Raw genomic sequence first — 18,115 nt, 5'->3', positions numbered from 1 at the left:
TGGCCAACATGAAACCCTTCTGCTCCATTAAAGATACAAAAAAAAAAAAAAAATTAGCCGGGCGGTGGTGGCCAGATCCCAGCCACCGGAGGCTGAGGCAGGAAAATTGCTTGAACCTGGGAGGTCTGGTTGCAGTGAGCCGAGATCGTGCCATTGCACTCCAGCCTGGGCAACGGAGTGAAACTACATCTAAAAAAAAAAAGAAGAATGGATTAGTAGGCCACCGCATGGTGGCTCATGCCTGTAATCCTAGCACTTTGGGAGGCTGAGGTGGGTGGATCACAAGGTCGGGAGATTGAGAACATCTTGGCCAACATGGTGAAACCCTGTCTCTACTAAAAATACAAAAATTAGCTGGGCACGATGGCGTGCACCTCTAGTCCCAGCTACTCTGGAGGCTGAGGCAGGAGAATCACTTGAACCCGGGAGGCAGAGTTTGCAGTGAGGCAAGATTGCACCACTGCACTCCAGCCTGGGTGACGAATGAAACTCCATCTCAAAAAGAATGGATTAGTGAATTAAAACTTATGTAATCCTAAAATCAGAGAAAAAACCCAAATGTTGTTTTGGGATAGTGTTTTGTTGTTGTCATTGCTTTTTTTTTTTTTTTTTTTTGGTATCGATGGGGTTTCATCATTTTGCCCAGGCTTATCTTTCACTCCTGGGCTCAAGTGATTTACCCACCTCAGCCTCCCAGAGTACTGGGATTATAGGTGTGAATCACCACACCCAGTGTGGTGGGATAGTTTTTGTTTTGATTTGTTTTTGGGTCACTGGGACTCTGTGTTTTATGATGCTAATAGTATTCATAATAATGATGACAGTTTATTAGCACTCATTGCACCCTGCCCGTAGGGCTCAGTTTTCTTTATAAATTTCAAATCTCCATACATTATTTTTACTGAGTTGCCACAGAGGCAATTTTTCTTTTTTCTTTCTTTTTTCTTTTGAGATGGAGTCTCTCGATGTGTCACCAGGCTGGAGTGCACTGCCGCGATCTTGGTTCACTGCAACCTCCTGGGTTCAAGCGATTCTCCTGCCTCAGCCTCCCTAGTAGCTGGGCCTACAGGCACGTGCCACCATGCCCAGCTAATTTTTGTGTTTTTAGTAGAGATGGGGTTTCACCATGTTGGCCAGGATGGTCTTGATCTCTTGACCTCATGATCTGCCCGCCTTGGCCTCCCAAAGTGCAGGGATTACAGGCGTGAGCCACTGCACCCAGCCAAGGCAATTTTTCTAATAGTAGAGCTGCTTTGAAAGGAATGAAAGGTGATAACCACATGTTCATACTCCCTCAATGTTCTTTCCTGTCCGCAGGATCCTGTTCAGTTTTACTTATGAGAAGATGGTACAAAGGTTTAGTAAGAAAGAAGGAAATAGATATGAAACCAATACGTTCATTAATACTTTCAACAGATTTTGAATACGTATTATGTACCAGATACTGTGCTAGATGCACAAGATGTGAATGAGGTGAGATGAGATTAGATAGGAGAATGAGTGGATATTTCAATTCTTTAGAAGTAATTTAGCAGAAGCTCTAATTATGTCAGTTTGATGTGTTTTTTTTTTTTTTTTTTTTTTTTTTTTTTGAGAGAGAGATTTAGTCCTAGGAATGTTACTGTAACCTGCTTTCATGCTTTCACTAGACTCTGGGTTCTCTTTTGAAGGGATCCAAGTGCTAAGAGATCAGCTGGGTTGGTTCCTTCCTGGCGTCATATCCCAAAGTCGCACAGTAGTAGCATCCTGGAGGTGGACTCCACAGCATCCATGGGTGGCTGGACAAAGAGTCAGCCTTTCTCAGGTAAGCAGAAGGACACTGGATTTGACCAGCAGTTTTGTCTGGGGACCAGACTTACTTGAGTATATTTGAAATTAGAGGACAGTTATAGGCCGGGTGCGGTGGCTCACACCTGTAATCCCAGCACTTTGGGAAGCCAAGGCAGGCAGATTGCCTGAGCTCATGAGTTCATGACGAGCCTGGGCAACATGGTGAAACGCCATCTCTACTAAAATACAAAAAATTAACCGGGCGTAGTGGTGTGCACCTGTAGTCCCAGCTGCTTGGGAGGCTGAGGCAGGAGAATTGCTTGAACCTGGGAGGTGGAGGTTGCAGTGAGCCGAGATCGTGCCACTGCACTCCAGCCTGGGCGACAGAGTGAGACTCCATTTAAAAAAAAAAAAGGACAGTTACAGTTTGAGTATTCCATCAGAATGTAAATGTAGAGTCATTTCAGTTGCTCCATCTTTGGATTTATCTATTTTTTGTTCTTCATCACAGCCTGCTTGAATATTTCTTTCTACTTGGAGGGAGCCCTTGTGGGAGCAAGAAGGGACAGAAATATGGTGAACAGTGTTAATAACATCCCCATTTTTTGGAAGAATAGATCCTAGGGCTTTCCTTGGATTAGTGACAGCCTCTTGGAAAATGGATTTCTTATTGTTTAGTATTATGAATTGACATACCAAAGGGGTACATATGTGCCTATTTTTAAAACTTGGAAATAAGCAATTCAAATTTATCCTTACCCGTGGCTAAATATCTTAGTCTTACTACCAATTCTCTTGATAGTTACTGACAATTCTTAGACGTAGCAGGAAGAAAGGCCTGCAGCAGCAGTAATAAAAAGGCATGAACCCTTTTAGGTATGTACACTAAAGGTTGCAGATATCTGGCAGAGCAGAACAATGTCTATAAAGGCAGACATCTCTGGAATCCTGTGCTCTAGTAAGTTACAGTTAAGAGACACGTGGAAGAAATTTGGGCTTCCCATTGTAATTATACATTTGGTTTATTCCCCATATTTTAATTTATTTCATGTTGAATAACATTGTTTTGAGAAACTTGTGAATCATGCATGAGACTATTCTCCCTTTTCTTCAGATAGCCAGGATTTTTTTTATTGCACTAAAGACTGAGTCTCATGATCTCCTGAATAGTCCTCAATTCTGGACTAGTTGGATAGAATTCACCAACAGCATTCTTCAATTGGTAAAAGATAATTAGCAAGGAGTTATGACAAGATTCTTCACACACCATATCACCCCACCATCCTCTTTGTATAACAAGCCCTATTTATGCCCCACAATTTGATCTAACCATTTTATTAAGACACAAAACAAACTTTCTTATATGGTAACTTTGCATACTCTTTTAAAAAACTACAGAGGTAAATCAAGTCCAGTAATTCAATAATCTGCCCTTTGCCTCCTGAAATTGAAGGAACCACTGTTACCATTGTAGTATATATCTTTCCGTCTTTTTCTATGCTTACACAAGTACATAGATAAGTTTATGTACATATATATAGGTAAGCACCATTTTTAAAAAGTAAGATGAAGTCATACTATACATGTTTTTCTCTCACTCAATTTTTCACTTAATTTTTTATGGACATCCTTCTAGATCTATTTAGATCCATCTAGAAAGGTTTATAAAATTGGACTTTTACTGCTGTGGACATTTTACAAATTCAAAGAGGTGGTGGAAATTAAGGGTGAGAAAATGACATGCTTGAAGCTCCCCAGTCAGTCAGTGACAACACTTAGTAGAAAGTGTTCTCTAATGATTAAAGCATGATTATGAATTTAACCTACTTGACTTTAATTTAGCTTCATTATTTCCCATTTGTTTTACCTTGGGCAAATTATTTATCCTCTTTGTGACTCAGTTTCCTCATTCCTAAAATGGGGGTAATAGTATCTACCTTGTAAGTTGTTGTTATGATTAAATGAAATAATACATGTAAACGTGCTTAAAACTATTTCTGGCACATAGTAAGCGCTGAGCAAATGTTCAGTGTAATACCATTGTTGTGAAGCACTCAATAAATGTTGTTGTTATTATTATTATTATTATTTTGAGACGAAGTCTTGGTCTTGTCCCCCAGACTGGAGTGTAATAGCATGATCTTGGCTCACTGTAACCTCCACCTCCCAGGTTCAAGTGATTCTCCTGCCTCAGCCTCCTGAGTAGCTGGGATTACAGGCACCTTCCACCAAGCCTAGCTAATTTTTGTATTTTTAGTAGAGACAGGGTTTCACCATGTTGGCCAGACTGGTCTCAAACTCCTGACCTCAGGTGATCCTCCCACCTTGGCGTCCCAAAGTGCTGGGATTACAGGCATGAGTCACTGTGCCTGGCCTGTTGTTATTATCATTATCATTATTATTATTATTATTATTATTATTATTATTATTCCTGGCCCAAGTGCCATCCTGAATCTGATTATGGGAAGCATTATCCAAAATAAAAGCTCCAAATTGGGCCTGGTGCAGTGGCTCACACCTGTATGTAATCCCAGCACTTTGGCAGGCCGAGGCAGGTGGATCATGAGGCCAGGAGTTTGAGACCAGACTGACCAACATGGTCAAACCCTGTCTCTACTAAAAATACAAAAATTAGCTGGGCTTGGTGGCACGTGCCTGTAGTCCCAGCTACTCAGGAAGCTGAGGCAGAAGAATCGCTTGAACCCAGGAAGCGGATGTTACAGTGAGCTGAGATGGCGCCATTGCACTCCAGCCTGCGCAACACAGACTCCATCTCAAAAAAATAAATAAATAGCCGGGCGCGGTGGCTCAAGCCTGTAATCCCAGCACTTTGGGAGGCCGAGACGGGCGGATCATGAGGTCAGGAGATCGAGACCATCCTGGCTAACCCGGTGAAACCCCGTCTCTACTAAAAAATACAAAAAACTAGCCGGGCGAGGTGGTGGGCGCCTGTAGTCCCAGCTACTCGGGAGGCTGAGGCCGGAGAATGGCGTAAACCCGGGAGGCGGAGCTTGCAGTGAGCCAAGATCGCGCCACTGCGCTCCAGCCTGGGCGACAGAGTGAGACTACGTCTCAAGAAAATAAAAAATAAAAATAAATAAATAAATAAATAAACTCCAAATTGAAAGCAAGAATTCCAAAGGGAAAGTATTGCAGTGGTTAAAAATTCATCAAGTACTTAGTCTTGGTAATGGAAATGTAGTGACTTCTCCCTTGCTTTTATTACAGGTGAGGAGATATCTTCTAAAAGTGAACTGGATGAATTGCAGGAAGAGGTGGCCAGGAGGGCGCAGGAACAGGAACTTCGAAGAAAACGGGAGAAAGAATTAGAGGCAGCGAAAGGGTTTAACCCTCATCCTAGCCGCTTCATGGATTTGGATGAACTGCAGAATCAGGGTAATTGTTGTGAGCATTAGGTTGTGGGTGATGGGGAAAGACAGAAAGGGTAGAAAAATACATCTAAGTTTGTAAGTTCCCTGTCTTCTCTTTAGCAAAATAATTTTTAAAATCTTAATTCACCCATTCCAGTGAGAACAAGTTAGAGTAGGATGTGACAAGACTATTAACTGGAGATAGGCCCTGATTTGGGGCACATCTATTAAATTTATTAGAGATAGTGTATTGTTCATGAATAATGTTTCCCATGAACATCTGTTGAAGGTGTAAATAAAACTAGCCTTGAGTCAGAAATAGCTGAAAATGGCAGTGAGCCACATTGACAGCGAGGGGAATTCTACTTGCTGGGAAGAAACATACCCATGAAATATTCCACCTGGAGCATCAGGGAAGTGGATCTGCCAAACAGGAGCAAGAACAAAGCCAGTTTACTTTTGATACCAAGACAATTGATTCTCTAACCTCAAACAATTTGCATGACTTGACTTCCACAACTGCCCCACGTTAGACTTTTTTTCTTCCTAGAATTTTTTTAGGATGTCACTTTGTACCAAAAGAGACTAACCTTCAAAATAGTTCAGCTGCGGAGCTTGCAGTGAGCCAAGATCATGCCACTGCACTCCAGCCTGGGTGACAGAGCAAGACTCCATCTCAAAAAAAAAAAAAAATAGTTCAGCCAAGCTGAGATATCTACCTTAAATAGGCCATGAAACCTATATCTTAGGTTTTTTTCCCCTATAAAATGACTTTATTATTTTTATAATTTGGAAACCCCACTTACAACAAATTGTGCTAAAGCAGTATAAAGGTCCAAGTTTGTAAGTGCAAGCTTTTAACTTTTTTGGCTGTTTTCTGTTGACCATGTTTCTCTTTTTATATACACTTAGAGAATCTTCTTGGGCCAAGTAATCCTGTTTGGGGGCAGCTTTTTTCCTTTAATACTACTCTCTTTTGATTCAAGGTAATTGTTGCCTCATATTTCCCAAGACATTGTATTCGTTTCCAAATTAGTTTTAAATCCTAATACTTAGCTGTCTCTATATTTGGATAGTCTTTTTTCCCTTTTTGACCTCAAGCTATAATCACATTGGTGTCCCAGGTTTATTTTGCTTCTGAATAAAGGGGTCTTGTCATTTCTCTCCTTTCCTTTTTTTCTCTCTCTGCCAGTTGGGCAACAGATTAAAGTTAGGAGGAGAGCCCACTGGCTATCTTTCATTGTCAATTTTCCATACACTGTGGTTCAGCATTTCCTGCATGAGCAAGGAATGGAATACTAAGATTCTGGAGGATAAGAATTAAAATTTAGTACAGTGATTGATCAACTGTAGCTTGTCTAGATCTCCGTAGAGAACTTAAAAAAAATGGCTCTAGGCACTACCTCTGATTATAAAGGTTGTATACATTTAGTTGATTACAAATATTATGAGAGAACTTCAGGTCTGGGAAGTAAGGGAAAGCACACCTCTAGAGATAGAGTGGATCCTGAGTGCCAAGTTCTTCAGAACCAACCTGCTGTTTCCATTGTCTTCCCATTGCTCTCAAAAAGTCATGATGAATTAGGAAGTGAATGTTAGGGATGTGGAAGAGCCTTTATTACCATGTCCAGCTGGAGGTAAGTGGAGGATGAGGGACATTATGGGAGAAGTAACTCAGACATTTTTTTTTCCCCCCTGCAACTTTGTGAAGGCTCACTGGCAATCCCATTTGTAGGTGAACTTATGTTACAGCTTGCTGCCAATTTATGATTATGAGCAAGTAGAGGGCAAGGGATACATAAACATGAGAGTTCTTTTACAAAAATTTCTCTGCCTGTACTTCCTAGCCTTTTCATCTGGTATTGTTTTTAGACTCTTCTGCTCCTGCTTTGGCACACATTCAATTTGAGAGAAGGATGGAATATTCCCTGCTCGCTGTATGGGAAGTTGACTTCTTTGCGGGTAGTTTTGGTGAGGAATAGCATGATGAAAGTAAATACTTAGCAATGCTTATGAAAAGTATGTATATGCAAACCAGGAACGAAGGCCGTTCAACTGCCCTGGCAGATACATTGGATTAGCAAGTGTAGACCATCTGTGACTAAGAGGTGTACTGATTTTCCAGTTTAGGGTGGTGCATAAAGGACTGTGATTTGGTGAAGTAAATAAGTGGTATGGATGGTTGTCCACAGAATAATGAAGCTACCTTTGCCATAACTTAGCAGTGAAGGTCTCAGTCGACATCAAGGGTGTTCTGACACTAGTTGGCAAGAATTGCACTGGGAAAGAGCAGTTCACTTCCAGGCATAAGAACCTACCCTTCTGCTATATGGAATACTTTGTTCTTTCCTTGAGGGACTTCCTAAGAGTCTTGGTGTTAGAATATGTGGCCATTAATGGCATGCCTCTCTTTCATGGCCTTGGTAACATCTCGGTTAAGGCAAAATGAATGTCCTGCTTGTTTCAGAGAATTCTTAATAGCAATGAACAGTTGGAATAAGGGTAGACCAGTGGCTCAGCAGCAAGGATCTCTGTGTACTGAAGGGAAACAACAGTACACAGGAAAAGTTGGAATGAATTGTAATGAAAATGAAAAGTGCTGGCCCTTTCAGGGAGGAGTGACGGCTTTGAGAGGTCCCTGCAAGAGGCAGAGTCAGTATTTGAAGAGTCACTGCATCTGGAACAGAAAGGAGACTGTGCTGCAGCTTTGGCTCTCTGTAATGAAGCTATCTGTAAGTAACTCTAACTGCTATGGCTATGGCACTTTTGACTAACTTCACAATAGGTATTATTAGTGTTGTCACTCAGACAACAGTTTTTGTGTCTCCTCACTCTTGCTCTCCCAAACTGAGGCCTGTTAGCTGTTTTTGCCCTTTAGATTTCTAAGTGTACCTGGCACTGGCACTGTGGCCTATGGATATTTACCAGAATAACCTCAGCAAGGAATCCATAGATGATTTCTCCAGTCATGCCTACCTTCTTATTCCAGGATAAAGTTAGACCTCAGATGTGAGATTAGTCTGCTTTTTTGCTAGTCACTGGCTAGTGAGTTGGAGCTTATAGAAGGAAAACTGAATAAATTGGCTATGACTTCCCAGGCCTGTGACTTTTTACTTCAATATTTGATTCTTTCTGATTCTCCCCTACCTTCATAGTATGCAGCACCATAAGCTTACAGCAAGAGACTAAGGCTTAGAATTGGTATCGGCTTCTTGTATGTGACCCACAAGAAGCTGTGGTCTATAAAGAGAGATACAGGTTTGGATCTTATTTCTGCTGTTGGCCATTGGGAAGAGAGGGGTGAGAGTAGAGTGTGGAGACCAGAGTCAGACAGGTCAGTTGGACAAGAGTGGCAATCTCTAAGATGGAGGCACCGGTTTATCTTATTGATTTATTTTAGTTTTGTTTTGTTTTTTAATTTGGATTAACCTGTTTGGCCTCCATGGCTTCCATCAATGTTCCTTATAGCCAGAGGCAGCTCTTTGCCCTGGACAGCATATGCATGGTCCGTGCCTTGCATTCCTGCTACATATTTTTGAGTTTTACTGCATATCTTTGCTCATTTTTGTTCAATTTTATTCTTTTTATTTTTGTTTGTGTTTTGTGTTCTGTTTCTGCTATATTTTCTTTTGCATTTTAGCTAAACTAAGACTTGCCCTGCATGGTGCCAGCTGTAGCACGCACAGCAGAGCCCTAGTCGATAAGAAGTTGCAAATCAGTATTCGAAAAGCACGGAGCCTGCAGGATCGCATGCAGCAGCAGCAATCACCACAGCAGCCGTCGCAGCCCTCAGCCTGCCTCCCGTCACAGGCGGGGACTCTCCCTCAGCCAACAAGGTAGTGCTTGGGAACCATGTTAGTTTATGAACGCCAGGGGAAGAAGTGACCATGAGTACTCTATAGCAAGAGCTCTCATTGTCTTGCCGACTGAAGGGGAGAGAGGAGTCCTCTGAAAAGATTTTCTTCTTTCAGGTCAGACATACAGTGAAAAACTCATTGTACTGCTGGTCCTTTCCTTAATAATTCCTAGGATGCAAAAGTACAGCATAATAAGACTATTTGTCCACATTTCCCATGGGTAACTTTAGCCCTGGACTTGTGTAATGCGATTATTATATTTGTATATATATATTATGTTCTTAGACATGGCAATCTAGGCTACATTTCATGTTGTAGTAGCTACCATGTGATTTATTTTGGGATTTCAATGCTTCCTATCCTTATGGAAGCCGAGAAAGCAGTCTTTCTTGCTCTGATTGCACCATAAAGAAGAGACACAATTATTCCCTTTGCTTTGCTTCTTTATGGTCAGGACTAGGAAAGAAGTTCCAGTAGTCATTGTTGTAGTTCTCTCATCTCAGCCCTTGAATTTGGCTTTTACTTAGAATAGATGAATTTAAATAAACATTAATTTGGACCATTAATAATTCTGAGTAGTTTTCAAAATATAAATTAATAAAAGCAGTTAACTTTTTTTTTTTTTTTGAGACAGGATCTTGCTTTTTCACCCAGGCTGGAGTGCAGTGGCATGATCATAGCTTACTGCAGCCTCAACCTCCTGGGCTCAATGTTCAAAAGGCAAATGTTCAAAAATAGTTAACTGCTAGGCATGGTAGCTCATGCCTGTAATCCTAGAATTTTGGGAGGCTGAGGAGGGCAGATTATTTGAGTCAAGGAGTTTGAGACCAGCCTGGGCAACATGGTAAAACCCTGTCTCTACAAAAAACAAAAAAAATTTAGCTGGGCATGGTGGTGCATACCTGTGGTCCCAGCTACTTGGGAGGCTGGGGTGGAAGAATTGGTTGAGCCCGGCAGGTCAAGGCTACAGTGAGCTGTGATGGTGCTGCCACACTCTAGCCTGGGTGACATTGAAAGACCTTGTCTCAAAAAAAAAAAAAAAAAAAAAAAAAAATGCAGGTCTATTTGATGCTAAAGCACATGTACTTAACCATTATGTATATTGCCTTTTATGATTAGGCTTCCCATATTAGTATATCTTACTCTCCATAATGTTATAAGGGTGACTGGGTGACTATACCCTCAAAAGTTTATAGTATATTTTCATTTGAATTTAGGGGCTTGTTTTGAATATAAGCAATTTAGATAGGTAAACCCTTTCCAGAAAACATATACTTCCTGGTGAGTGATTGAGGCTTTATTTAAGTCCTTGTAACATTAAGTTTTTAAAATCAGAAATACAAAACAATTAGTGAGAAACCAACTAAATACAGTTAATCCCTACTCCTACTCCTAAATCTCAAGAGAGTCATATTGCTTTGGGGAAACATCTCAGTGACTAATAGAACAAAATCCAGATTTTAAAAACATATTTGAAATGGTTGATTTCTGTGTATTCCCATGAGCCCAAATCACCGTGTATTTTGTAAATGTGGCCTCATGGTTCCTTTGGCTGGGCTGCCTCTCAGGACTCCAGGTAGGACTTGCCTCCCTGTATAGCATCCTGGATTTTTGCTGTTTGGTATGAGTGATTTTCAGGCTTTGCTTACCTTCCATGTCATCTGCATGTGAGACTAGCTGATTTTGTTTCCTAATTTGCAAGTAGAATGTGATTGGAATGTGACTTCACAGGTAGTGAAGAATATTGGCAAGGGGTCCACTTAATGTTACTGTGCACCTTTAGTGAGGGCATTTAATAAAGAGGATTAATGTTACCTATTTACCTTGGTGTGAGCTGACCATGTGCCTTTTCTTTTGTGATCCTCTGAACTACTGACTCTACTTGTGCTTGTCTTTCTGTTTATTTTTACCATTCCCTGTGTGAATAGCTAGAAATGGGAATGGAATGAACAGTTCTTTCTGTAAGTGTTCCTGTCAGTCAAGGCAGCTTATGACTAGCTGTCTCCATTTGTTTCAGTGAACAGCCTATCCCGCTCCAAGTATTGTTAAGCCAAGAGGCCCAACTGGAACCCGGCACGGATACAGAGTTTGGGGCCAGTTCTTTCTTCCATTCACCTGCTTCCTGCCATGAGTCACACTCATCACTATCTCCAGTGTCATCTGCCCCACAGCACAGCTCCCCCAGTAGATCTGCCTTGAAGCTTCTGACTTCGGTTGAAGTAGACAACATTGAACCCTCTGCATTCCACAGGCAAGGTTTACCTAAAACACCAGGATGGACTGAGAAGAATTCTCATCATAGTTGGGAGCCATTGGATGCCCCAGAGGGTAAGCTGCAAGGCTCTAGGTGTGACAACAGCAGTTGCAGCAAGCTACCTCCACAAGAAGGAAGAGGCATTGCTCAAGAACAGCTATTCCAAGAAAAGAGGGACCCTGCTAATAACCCCTCCCTGGTGATGCCTGGAATAGCCACCTCTGAGAGGGGAGATGAACATAGCCTAGGCTGTAGTCCTTCAAATTCATCAGCTCAGCCCAGCCTTCCCCTGTATAGAACCTGCCACCCCATACTGCCTGTTGCTTCTTCATCTGTGCTTCGCTGTCCTGATCCTGTGCAGAAAACTAACCAATGCCTCCAAGGCCAAAGCCTCAAAACTTCATTGACTTTAAAAGTGGACAGAGGCAGTGAGGAGCCCTACAGGCCAGAGTTTCCCAGCACGAAGGGGCTTGTCCGTTCTCTGGCTGAGCAGTTCCAGAGGATGCAGGGTGTCTCCATGAGAGATAGTACAGGTTTCAAGGAAATAAGTTTGTCAGGTAGTCTAAGGAAGAACTCTTCCCCTTCTGATTCTAAGCCTCCTTTCTCACAGGGTCAAGAGAAAGGCCACTGGCCATGGGCAAAGCAACAATCCTCTCTGGAGAGTGGGGACAAACCACTTTCCTGGGAAGAGTCCACTGAACATTCTTCTCTTGCCTTAAACTCTGGGCTGCCTAATGGTGAAACTTCTAGGGGAGGACAGCCCAGGTTGGCAGAGCCAGACATATACCAAGAGAAGCCGTTCCAAGTGAGAGATGCTAGGTCTAAGGGTCTGGGCAGCAGTGCTGACTTGGGGACTTCCTTGCCTTTGGATTCCTGGGTGAATGTCACAAGGTTCTGTGATTCTCAGCCTAAACATGCGGCCTCTAGGCCAGGAATGAAGTCCTCCCCTCATGATTCCCATATATGTGTAACCTATCCAGAGAGAAATCACATCCTTTTGCATCCACATTGGAACCAAGACACAGAGCAGGAGACCTCAGAATTGGAGTCTCTGTATCAGGCCAGTCTTCACGCTTCACAACTTGACTGTTCTGGATGGGGGCAGCAGGATACAGCCTGGCACCCACTTAGCCAAACAGGTAAGAATGCAAACAGGGGTTGGGGGGAGGAGGGAGGATCATATAAAAGCTGAAAGCAGGGAAAGATCAGAAGGGGGTATTCTATACAGATAGTATCCCCAGCTTAGTAGGAGGTAGTAGAACTTTCTACTTTACTCAGAAAGCCTCCATGACAAGAGCTAGACATTTTTCTGGCTAGAGTGGAGGAAGGGGCAGAATTATCACTCACAGGCAACTTCCCTCCTTCTAAAGTAAGAGATTACTAAGTATTTGCCCATGGCTTCTCCCGTATGCTGTGCTAAAGAATGGTTCAGGGCCGGGCGCGGTGGCTCACTCCTGTAATGCCAGCACTTTGGGAGGCCGAGGGCAGATCACTTGAGGTCAGGAGATCGAGACCACCCTGACCAACATGGTGAAACCCCGTCTCTACTAAAAATACAAAAATTAGCTGGACGTGGTGGCACATACCTGTAATCCCAGCTACTTGGGAGGCTGAGGCACAAGAATGGCTTGAATTGGTGACGTGGGGGTTGCAGTGAACTGAGATTGCGCCACTGCACTTCAGCCTGGGTGGCAGAGTGAGACCCTGTCTCAAAAAGAAAAAAAAAAAAAAAAAAGCGTTTTAACCAGAAACTCTGTACCCATTGGCAAATCACTCTTTATCTCCTCCTTCTCTTCCCCCAACCCCAGGCAACTCATCTATTTTCTGTCTCTAGAGATTTGCCTGTTCTGGACATTTCATATAAATGGAATCATACAGTATGTGGTCTTTTGTGACCAGATTTTGACATAATTGTAGTTCCTAAAGTGTTATATAAACACTGCTCTTGACCTATATTCTGAATTTCATCGTACTTTGAACTTGAGCAGACACCATCTTATAGATATCTAAAAAATAAGAAATTACCTTTTGTTATGGGAAATTTCAAATATATTCAAAAGTAAAGAATAAGAGTAGGCCGGGCACAGTGACTCACACCGTAATCCCAGCACTTTGGGAGGCCAAAGCGGATGGATCACCTAAGGTCAGGAGTTGGAGACCAGCCTGGCCAACATGGCTCTACTGAAAATACAAAAAATTAGCTGGGCGTGGTGGTGGTGGACGCCTGTAATCCTAGCTACTCAGGAGGCTGAGGCAGGAGAATTGCTTGAACCCGGGAGACGGAGGTTGCAGTGAGCTGAGATTACACCATTGCACTACAACCTAGGCAACAAGAGCAAAACTCCATCTCAAAAAAAAAAACAAAATAAATGTTATGATAACCCTCCAGGTACTTATAACCACCTTCCATAGTGATTATCTTGCAGTTATCAACATATGGCAGTTATTTTATTTTATTTTATTTTATTATTTATTTTTTAGACGAGGTCTTGTTCTACCTCCCAGGCTGGAGTGCAGTGGCGCGATCTCGGCTCACTGCAACCTCTGCCTCCTGAGTTCAAGTGATTCTCCTGCCTCAGCCTCCCAAGTAGCTGGGACTACAGGTGTGCACCACCACGCCTGGCTAATTTTTGTATTTTTAGTAGAGATGGGGTTTCACCATATTATCCAGGATGGTCTCCATCTCATGACCTCGTCATCCGCCCACCTTGGCCTTCCAAAATGCTGGGATTACAGGAGTGAGCCACTGCGCATATGGCCAGTTTTGATTTAGCTATACCTCCACCACTTTCCTTTCCCCTCTACATTATTTTATTTTATTTTATTTTATTTTTTGAGACAAGGTCTTGCTTTGTTGCCCAGGCTGGAATGCAGTGATGCCATCAGGGCCACTTCTGAGGTCCTCCCACCGCAGCCTCCTGAGTATCTGGGACCACAGGCACACACCACCACATCTGGCTAATTTTTTTGTGTGGTTTGGAGAGACAGGGTTTTGCCATGTTGCCCAGATGGTCTCTACCTCCTGAGCTCAAGTAGTCCACCTGCCTCAGCCTCCCAAAGTGCTAGGATTACAGGCATGAGCTACCATGCCCAGCCTCCTCTAGATTATTTTAAAACAAATCTCTGAATCTCTGACATTATATTATTTCATTCATAAATAATTTAGCATGTATCTCTCAGAAATAAACATTCTTTTTTTTTTTTTTTAATGAGATGGAGTCTCGCTCTGTCACCCAGGCTGGAATGCAGTGGCACGATCTCGACTCACTGCAGCCTCTGCCTCCTGACTTCAGGTGATCCACCTGCCTTGGTCTCCCAAAGTGCTAGGATTACAAGCATGAGCTACCGCACCCAGCCAGATTCTTTTTTAAGAGACAAACCTGTAATATTATTATACCTAAAAAATTAACAATAATTTATTAATATAATACCTAGCCAATATTCCAGTTTTCTCAGTGGTCCCATAAATGTCTTTTTACAGTTGTTTTATTTCAAGTCAGGATTCAAACAAGACACACACATTGCTTTTTGATGGTAAGGCTCGTAAGTCTTTTTTTTGTTGTTGTTGTTTTTGGTTTTGGGTTTTTTTGCCAGTATGATACCCTCTGTTTTTTCCCCTTCCATTTATTTGTTGAAGAAATTTGGTCATTGTCTTTTAACATTTCACACATTGTAGATTTTGCTGATTATAGTTTTAAGTCTTTAAGAAAAAAAAACTTGTTGTGGCCGGGTGCAGTGGCTCACGCCTGTAATCCCAGCACTTTGGGAGGCCAAGGCAGGCAAATCACGAGGTCAGTTCAAGACCGGCCTGGCCAACACGGTGAAACCCTGTCTCCACTAAAAATATAAAAATTAGTCGGGCATGGTGGCACGCACCTGTAGTCCCAGCTACTCGGGAGGCTGAGGCAGGAGAATCACTTGAACCAGGGAGGCGGAGGTTGTGGTGAGCTGAGATCAGGCCACTACACTCCAGCCTGGGCAACAGAGGGAGACTCTGTCCCAAAAAAACCACCATGTTCTTCTAGCCCTCATTTTTCCTGCAGCTTAGTACTTAGAGCTAGAGGCTCAATTAAAATCAGATACAAATTTTAAAAGCAATAATATTTAATAGGAAGTTCTTTGTATTTCTTATGCCATATCAGCAAATACATAATGTCTGGTAGTCTTTCTTTTGTTATGATTGATCAGTGAGTAGACATCATCTTAACCCTATTTTTTATTTATTCTAGAAATTCCCTTACAAATGGCCACCTCTACCTCTGCTTAAATTTTTTTTTTTTTCCTGATGGATTCTCGCTCTATCACCTAGTCTGGAGTGCAGCAGTGCGATCTCAGCTCATTGCAACCTCTGCCTCCGAGTGATTCTCCTGCCTCAGCCTCCCGAGTAGCTGGGACTACAGGTGCACACCACTGCACCCGGCTAATTTCTGTATTTTTAGTAGAGACCGGTTTCGCCATGTTGGCCAGGCTGCTCTTGAACTCCTGACCTCAGGTTATCCACCTGCCTCAGCCTCCCAAAGTGCTGGGATTACAGGTGTAAGCCATCACACCCTGCCTTCTTTTAAAGGAATCAGATTCTACTCCCTTCAGGAGATTCCAGTGGCTACCTTCTTGTCTAGGAGTCACACTTGGCTTGATTAGAGGAACAGCCAATTCTAAACATTACTCTGTAATTCTTTTCTCTTTTTTTTGAGACAAAGTCTTACTCTGTCACCCAGGCTGGAGTACAGTGGCACGATCATGGCTCACTCCAGCTTCCACTTTCCAGGTTCAAATGATCCTCCTGCCTCAGGCTTCCAAATACAGATGTGCACCACCATACCTGGCTAATTTTTTAATGCTTTTTTTTCTTTCTTTTTTTAGAGATGGGGGTCTCACTATGCTGCCTAGGCTGGTCTTGAATTCCTAGGCTCAAGTGATCCTACTGCCTCAGCCTTCCAAAGTGCTGGGATTACAGGCATGAGCTACCACAGCCGGCGATAGCTGTAATTTTTTTTTTTTTTTTTTTTTTTTGCGATGGAGTGAGTCTCTGTTGCCCAGGCTGGAGTGCAGTGGCGCGAAGTCGACTCACTGCAGCCTCTGCCTCTTGGGTTCAAGTGATTATCCTGCCTCAGCCTCCTGAGTAACTGGGATTACAGGCGCCCACCACCACGCCTGGCTAGTTTTTGTATTTTTGTTAGAGATGGGGTTTTCACCATGTTGGTCAGGCTGGTCTCGAACTCCTGACCTCGTTATCCGCCTGCCTTGGCCTCCCAAAGTGCTGGGACTACAGGCATGAGCCATTGCGCCTGGCCTTAGCTGTAATCCTTAAACCTGGCTACCTATAGTCATCTGAGGAGTGGCTCAGAAAACCCAAAAAACACATGAATAATTTTATAGAAATAAGAACATAACACACATGGTGTTTTTATTATACACAATTTTCCTGTCTCTTCTCTCACAGCCATCCCTCCTTCCCCAGGTAATTATGTAGTGTGCATACATTGTATTTTTCTGTTCATACAATCCTATGTAGACCTACATATACAGAAAGTGTTTTTTTTTTTTTGCTTGTATATCATTTTACATATTTTTTCCTTTTAATGCAACATTTCATTAAAATTCCTTCAAATCATCTCGTTTAACTCAGTTCATTCTTTTTAAGTGACTGAACAATATTTAGTATTAAACCATAATGTATTTAGCTATTCTTCTATAGATGGGCATTACTTTATTTCTAGTTCTTGGCTACTATAAATTATGTCAGTAGAAAATATTCTTACACATATGTTGTTATGAACTGGTATTTTTTTCTTCTTCTTCTCAGGATTAGAATTGTTGGGCAACAGGATAAATATATTTTTTATTTTACTGGCGATTACCAGGTTGCTTTTTAGGAAGACTGTAACATTTCACATTTCCCCCAATAATGTTCAAGGAGATATATATATATATATATTTTGTGTGTGTGTGTGTGTGTGTGAGATGGAGTCTTGTTCTGTCACCCAGGCTGGAGTACAGTGGCATGATCTTGGCTCACTGCAAGCTCTGCCTCCCGAGTTCATACCATTCTCCTGCCTCAGCCTCCCGAGTAGCTGGGACTACAGGCGCCCACCACCACGCTCAGCTAATTTTTTGTATTTTTAGTGGAGATGGGGTTTCACCGTGTTAGCCAGGATGGTCTTGATCTCCTGACCTCGCGATCCGCCCGCCTCAACCTCCCAAAGTGCTGGGATTACAGGTGTACACCACCATGCCCGGCCAAGGATATTTTCTTGGACTTTTTAGGAACCTTTCAAAAATGAAAATTCCCAGGCACCAACCACAAACCTTCTGATTCAGGTCTGTGGTAACATCCAGAAAGCTATATTTTTAAAAGTTCCCAGATGAATCTGAGGTGGTATTGAAAGCACTGCATTTAAGTACCCAGGAATACTGAAAATAACTGGTCTTACAGTACTTACATGAATAATATCAGCTTCAGCCACATATAGATATATTAGAATCACATCATCAAATCAAGACATGAATTGGCCATGGACATATGTATCAAATGTAGGTCAAGGGCATATACAGTTTCAGAATGGAAAACTTAATTAGCTGGATTGGGGTTAGCCCCTTGGGAGTCACCAATCCAGTTTAGAGCAACTCTGAACAATCTAGAAAGGTTTTGAAGAGAGGTAAGCATTTAGTGGTTATTTAGAATTTAAATGATTTGAGAGAAGCTAAGGGGAAAAGAGCATTACATGTGTAAAACATTCCTGAGGTGCTCCTGCTCAGAGTACAAGAGGTCACCAGGTGAGATGATAAGAGTACTGTGCTGAAAATCAAGAGAGTTTTAATCCTGGTTAAACTACTAAACTGTCAGACCCTGGAACTCATTT

The 18,115-nt window shown here is 42.3% G+C and overlaps 1 protein-coding gene across 23 annotated transcripts in view; it reads left to right on the top strand.

Moving 5' to 3' along the window:
* The window catches only part of USP54 (ubiquitin specific peptidase 54), a 120,468-nt gene that overhangs the window by 93,900 nt on the left and 8,453 nt on the right, over positions 1 to 18,115 (top strand). For 19 of the 23 annotated variants that reach the window (XR_004176973.1, XM_009214686.4, XM_009214679.4 and 16 more), the window contains 5 exons: positions 1,671 to 1,804; positions 4,999 to 5,166; positions 7,754 to 7,873; positions 8,782 to 8,977; positions 11,016 to 12,391. Coding sequence is in view for 22 of the 23 variants with exons in the window: in XM_009214686.4 (XP_009212950.2) it covers positions 1,671 to 1,804; positions 4,999 to 5,166; positions 7,754 to 7,873; positions 8,782 to 8,977; positions 11,016 to 12,391 (1,994 nt within the window). In the remaining variant the exon portion in view is untranslated. The remainder of the gene's footprint in view (positions 1 to 1,670; positions 1,805 to 4,998; positions 5,167 to 7,753; positions 7,874 to 8,781; positions 8,978 to 11,015; positions 12,392 to 18,115) is intronic. The other 4 variants (XM_021943364.2, XM_017962940.3, XM_017962937.3 and 1 more) reach the window with 2 other exon arrangements.

The sequence above is a fragment of the Papio anubis genome, chromosome 11 (genome assembly GCF_008728515.1).
Source record: "Papio anubis isolate 15944 chromosome 11, Panubis1.0, whole genome shotgun sequence".
NCBI classification, from domain to species: Eukaryota; Metazoa; Chordata; class Mammalia; order Primates; family Cercopithecidae; genus Papio; species Papio anubis.
Note: the sequence above shows the minus strand (reverse complement) of the source record. Positions and strands in the feature narration are given on the sequence as shown.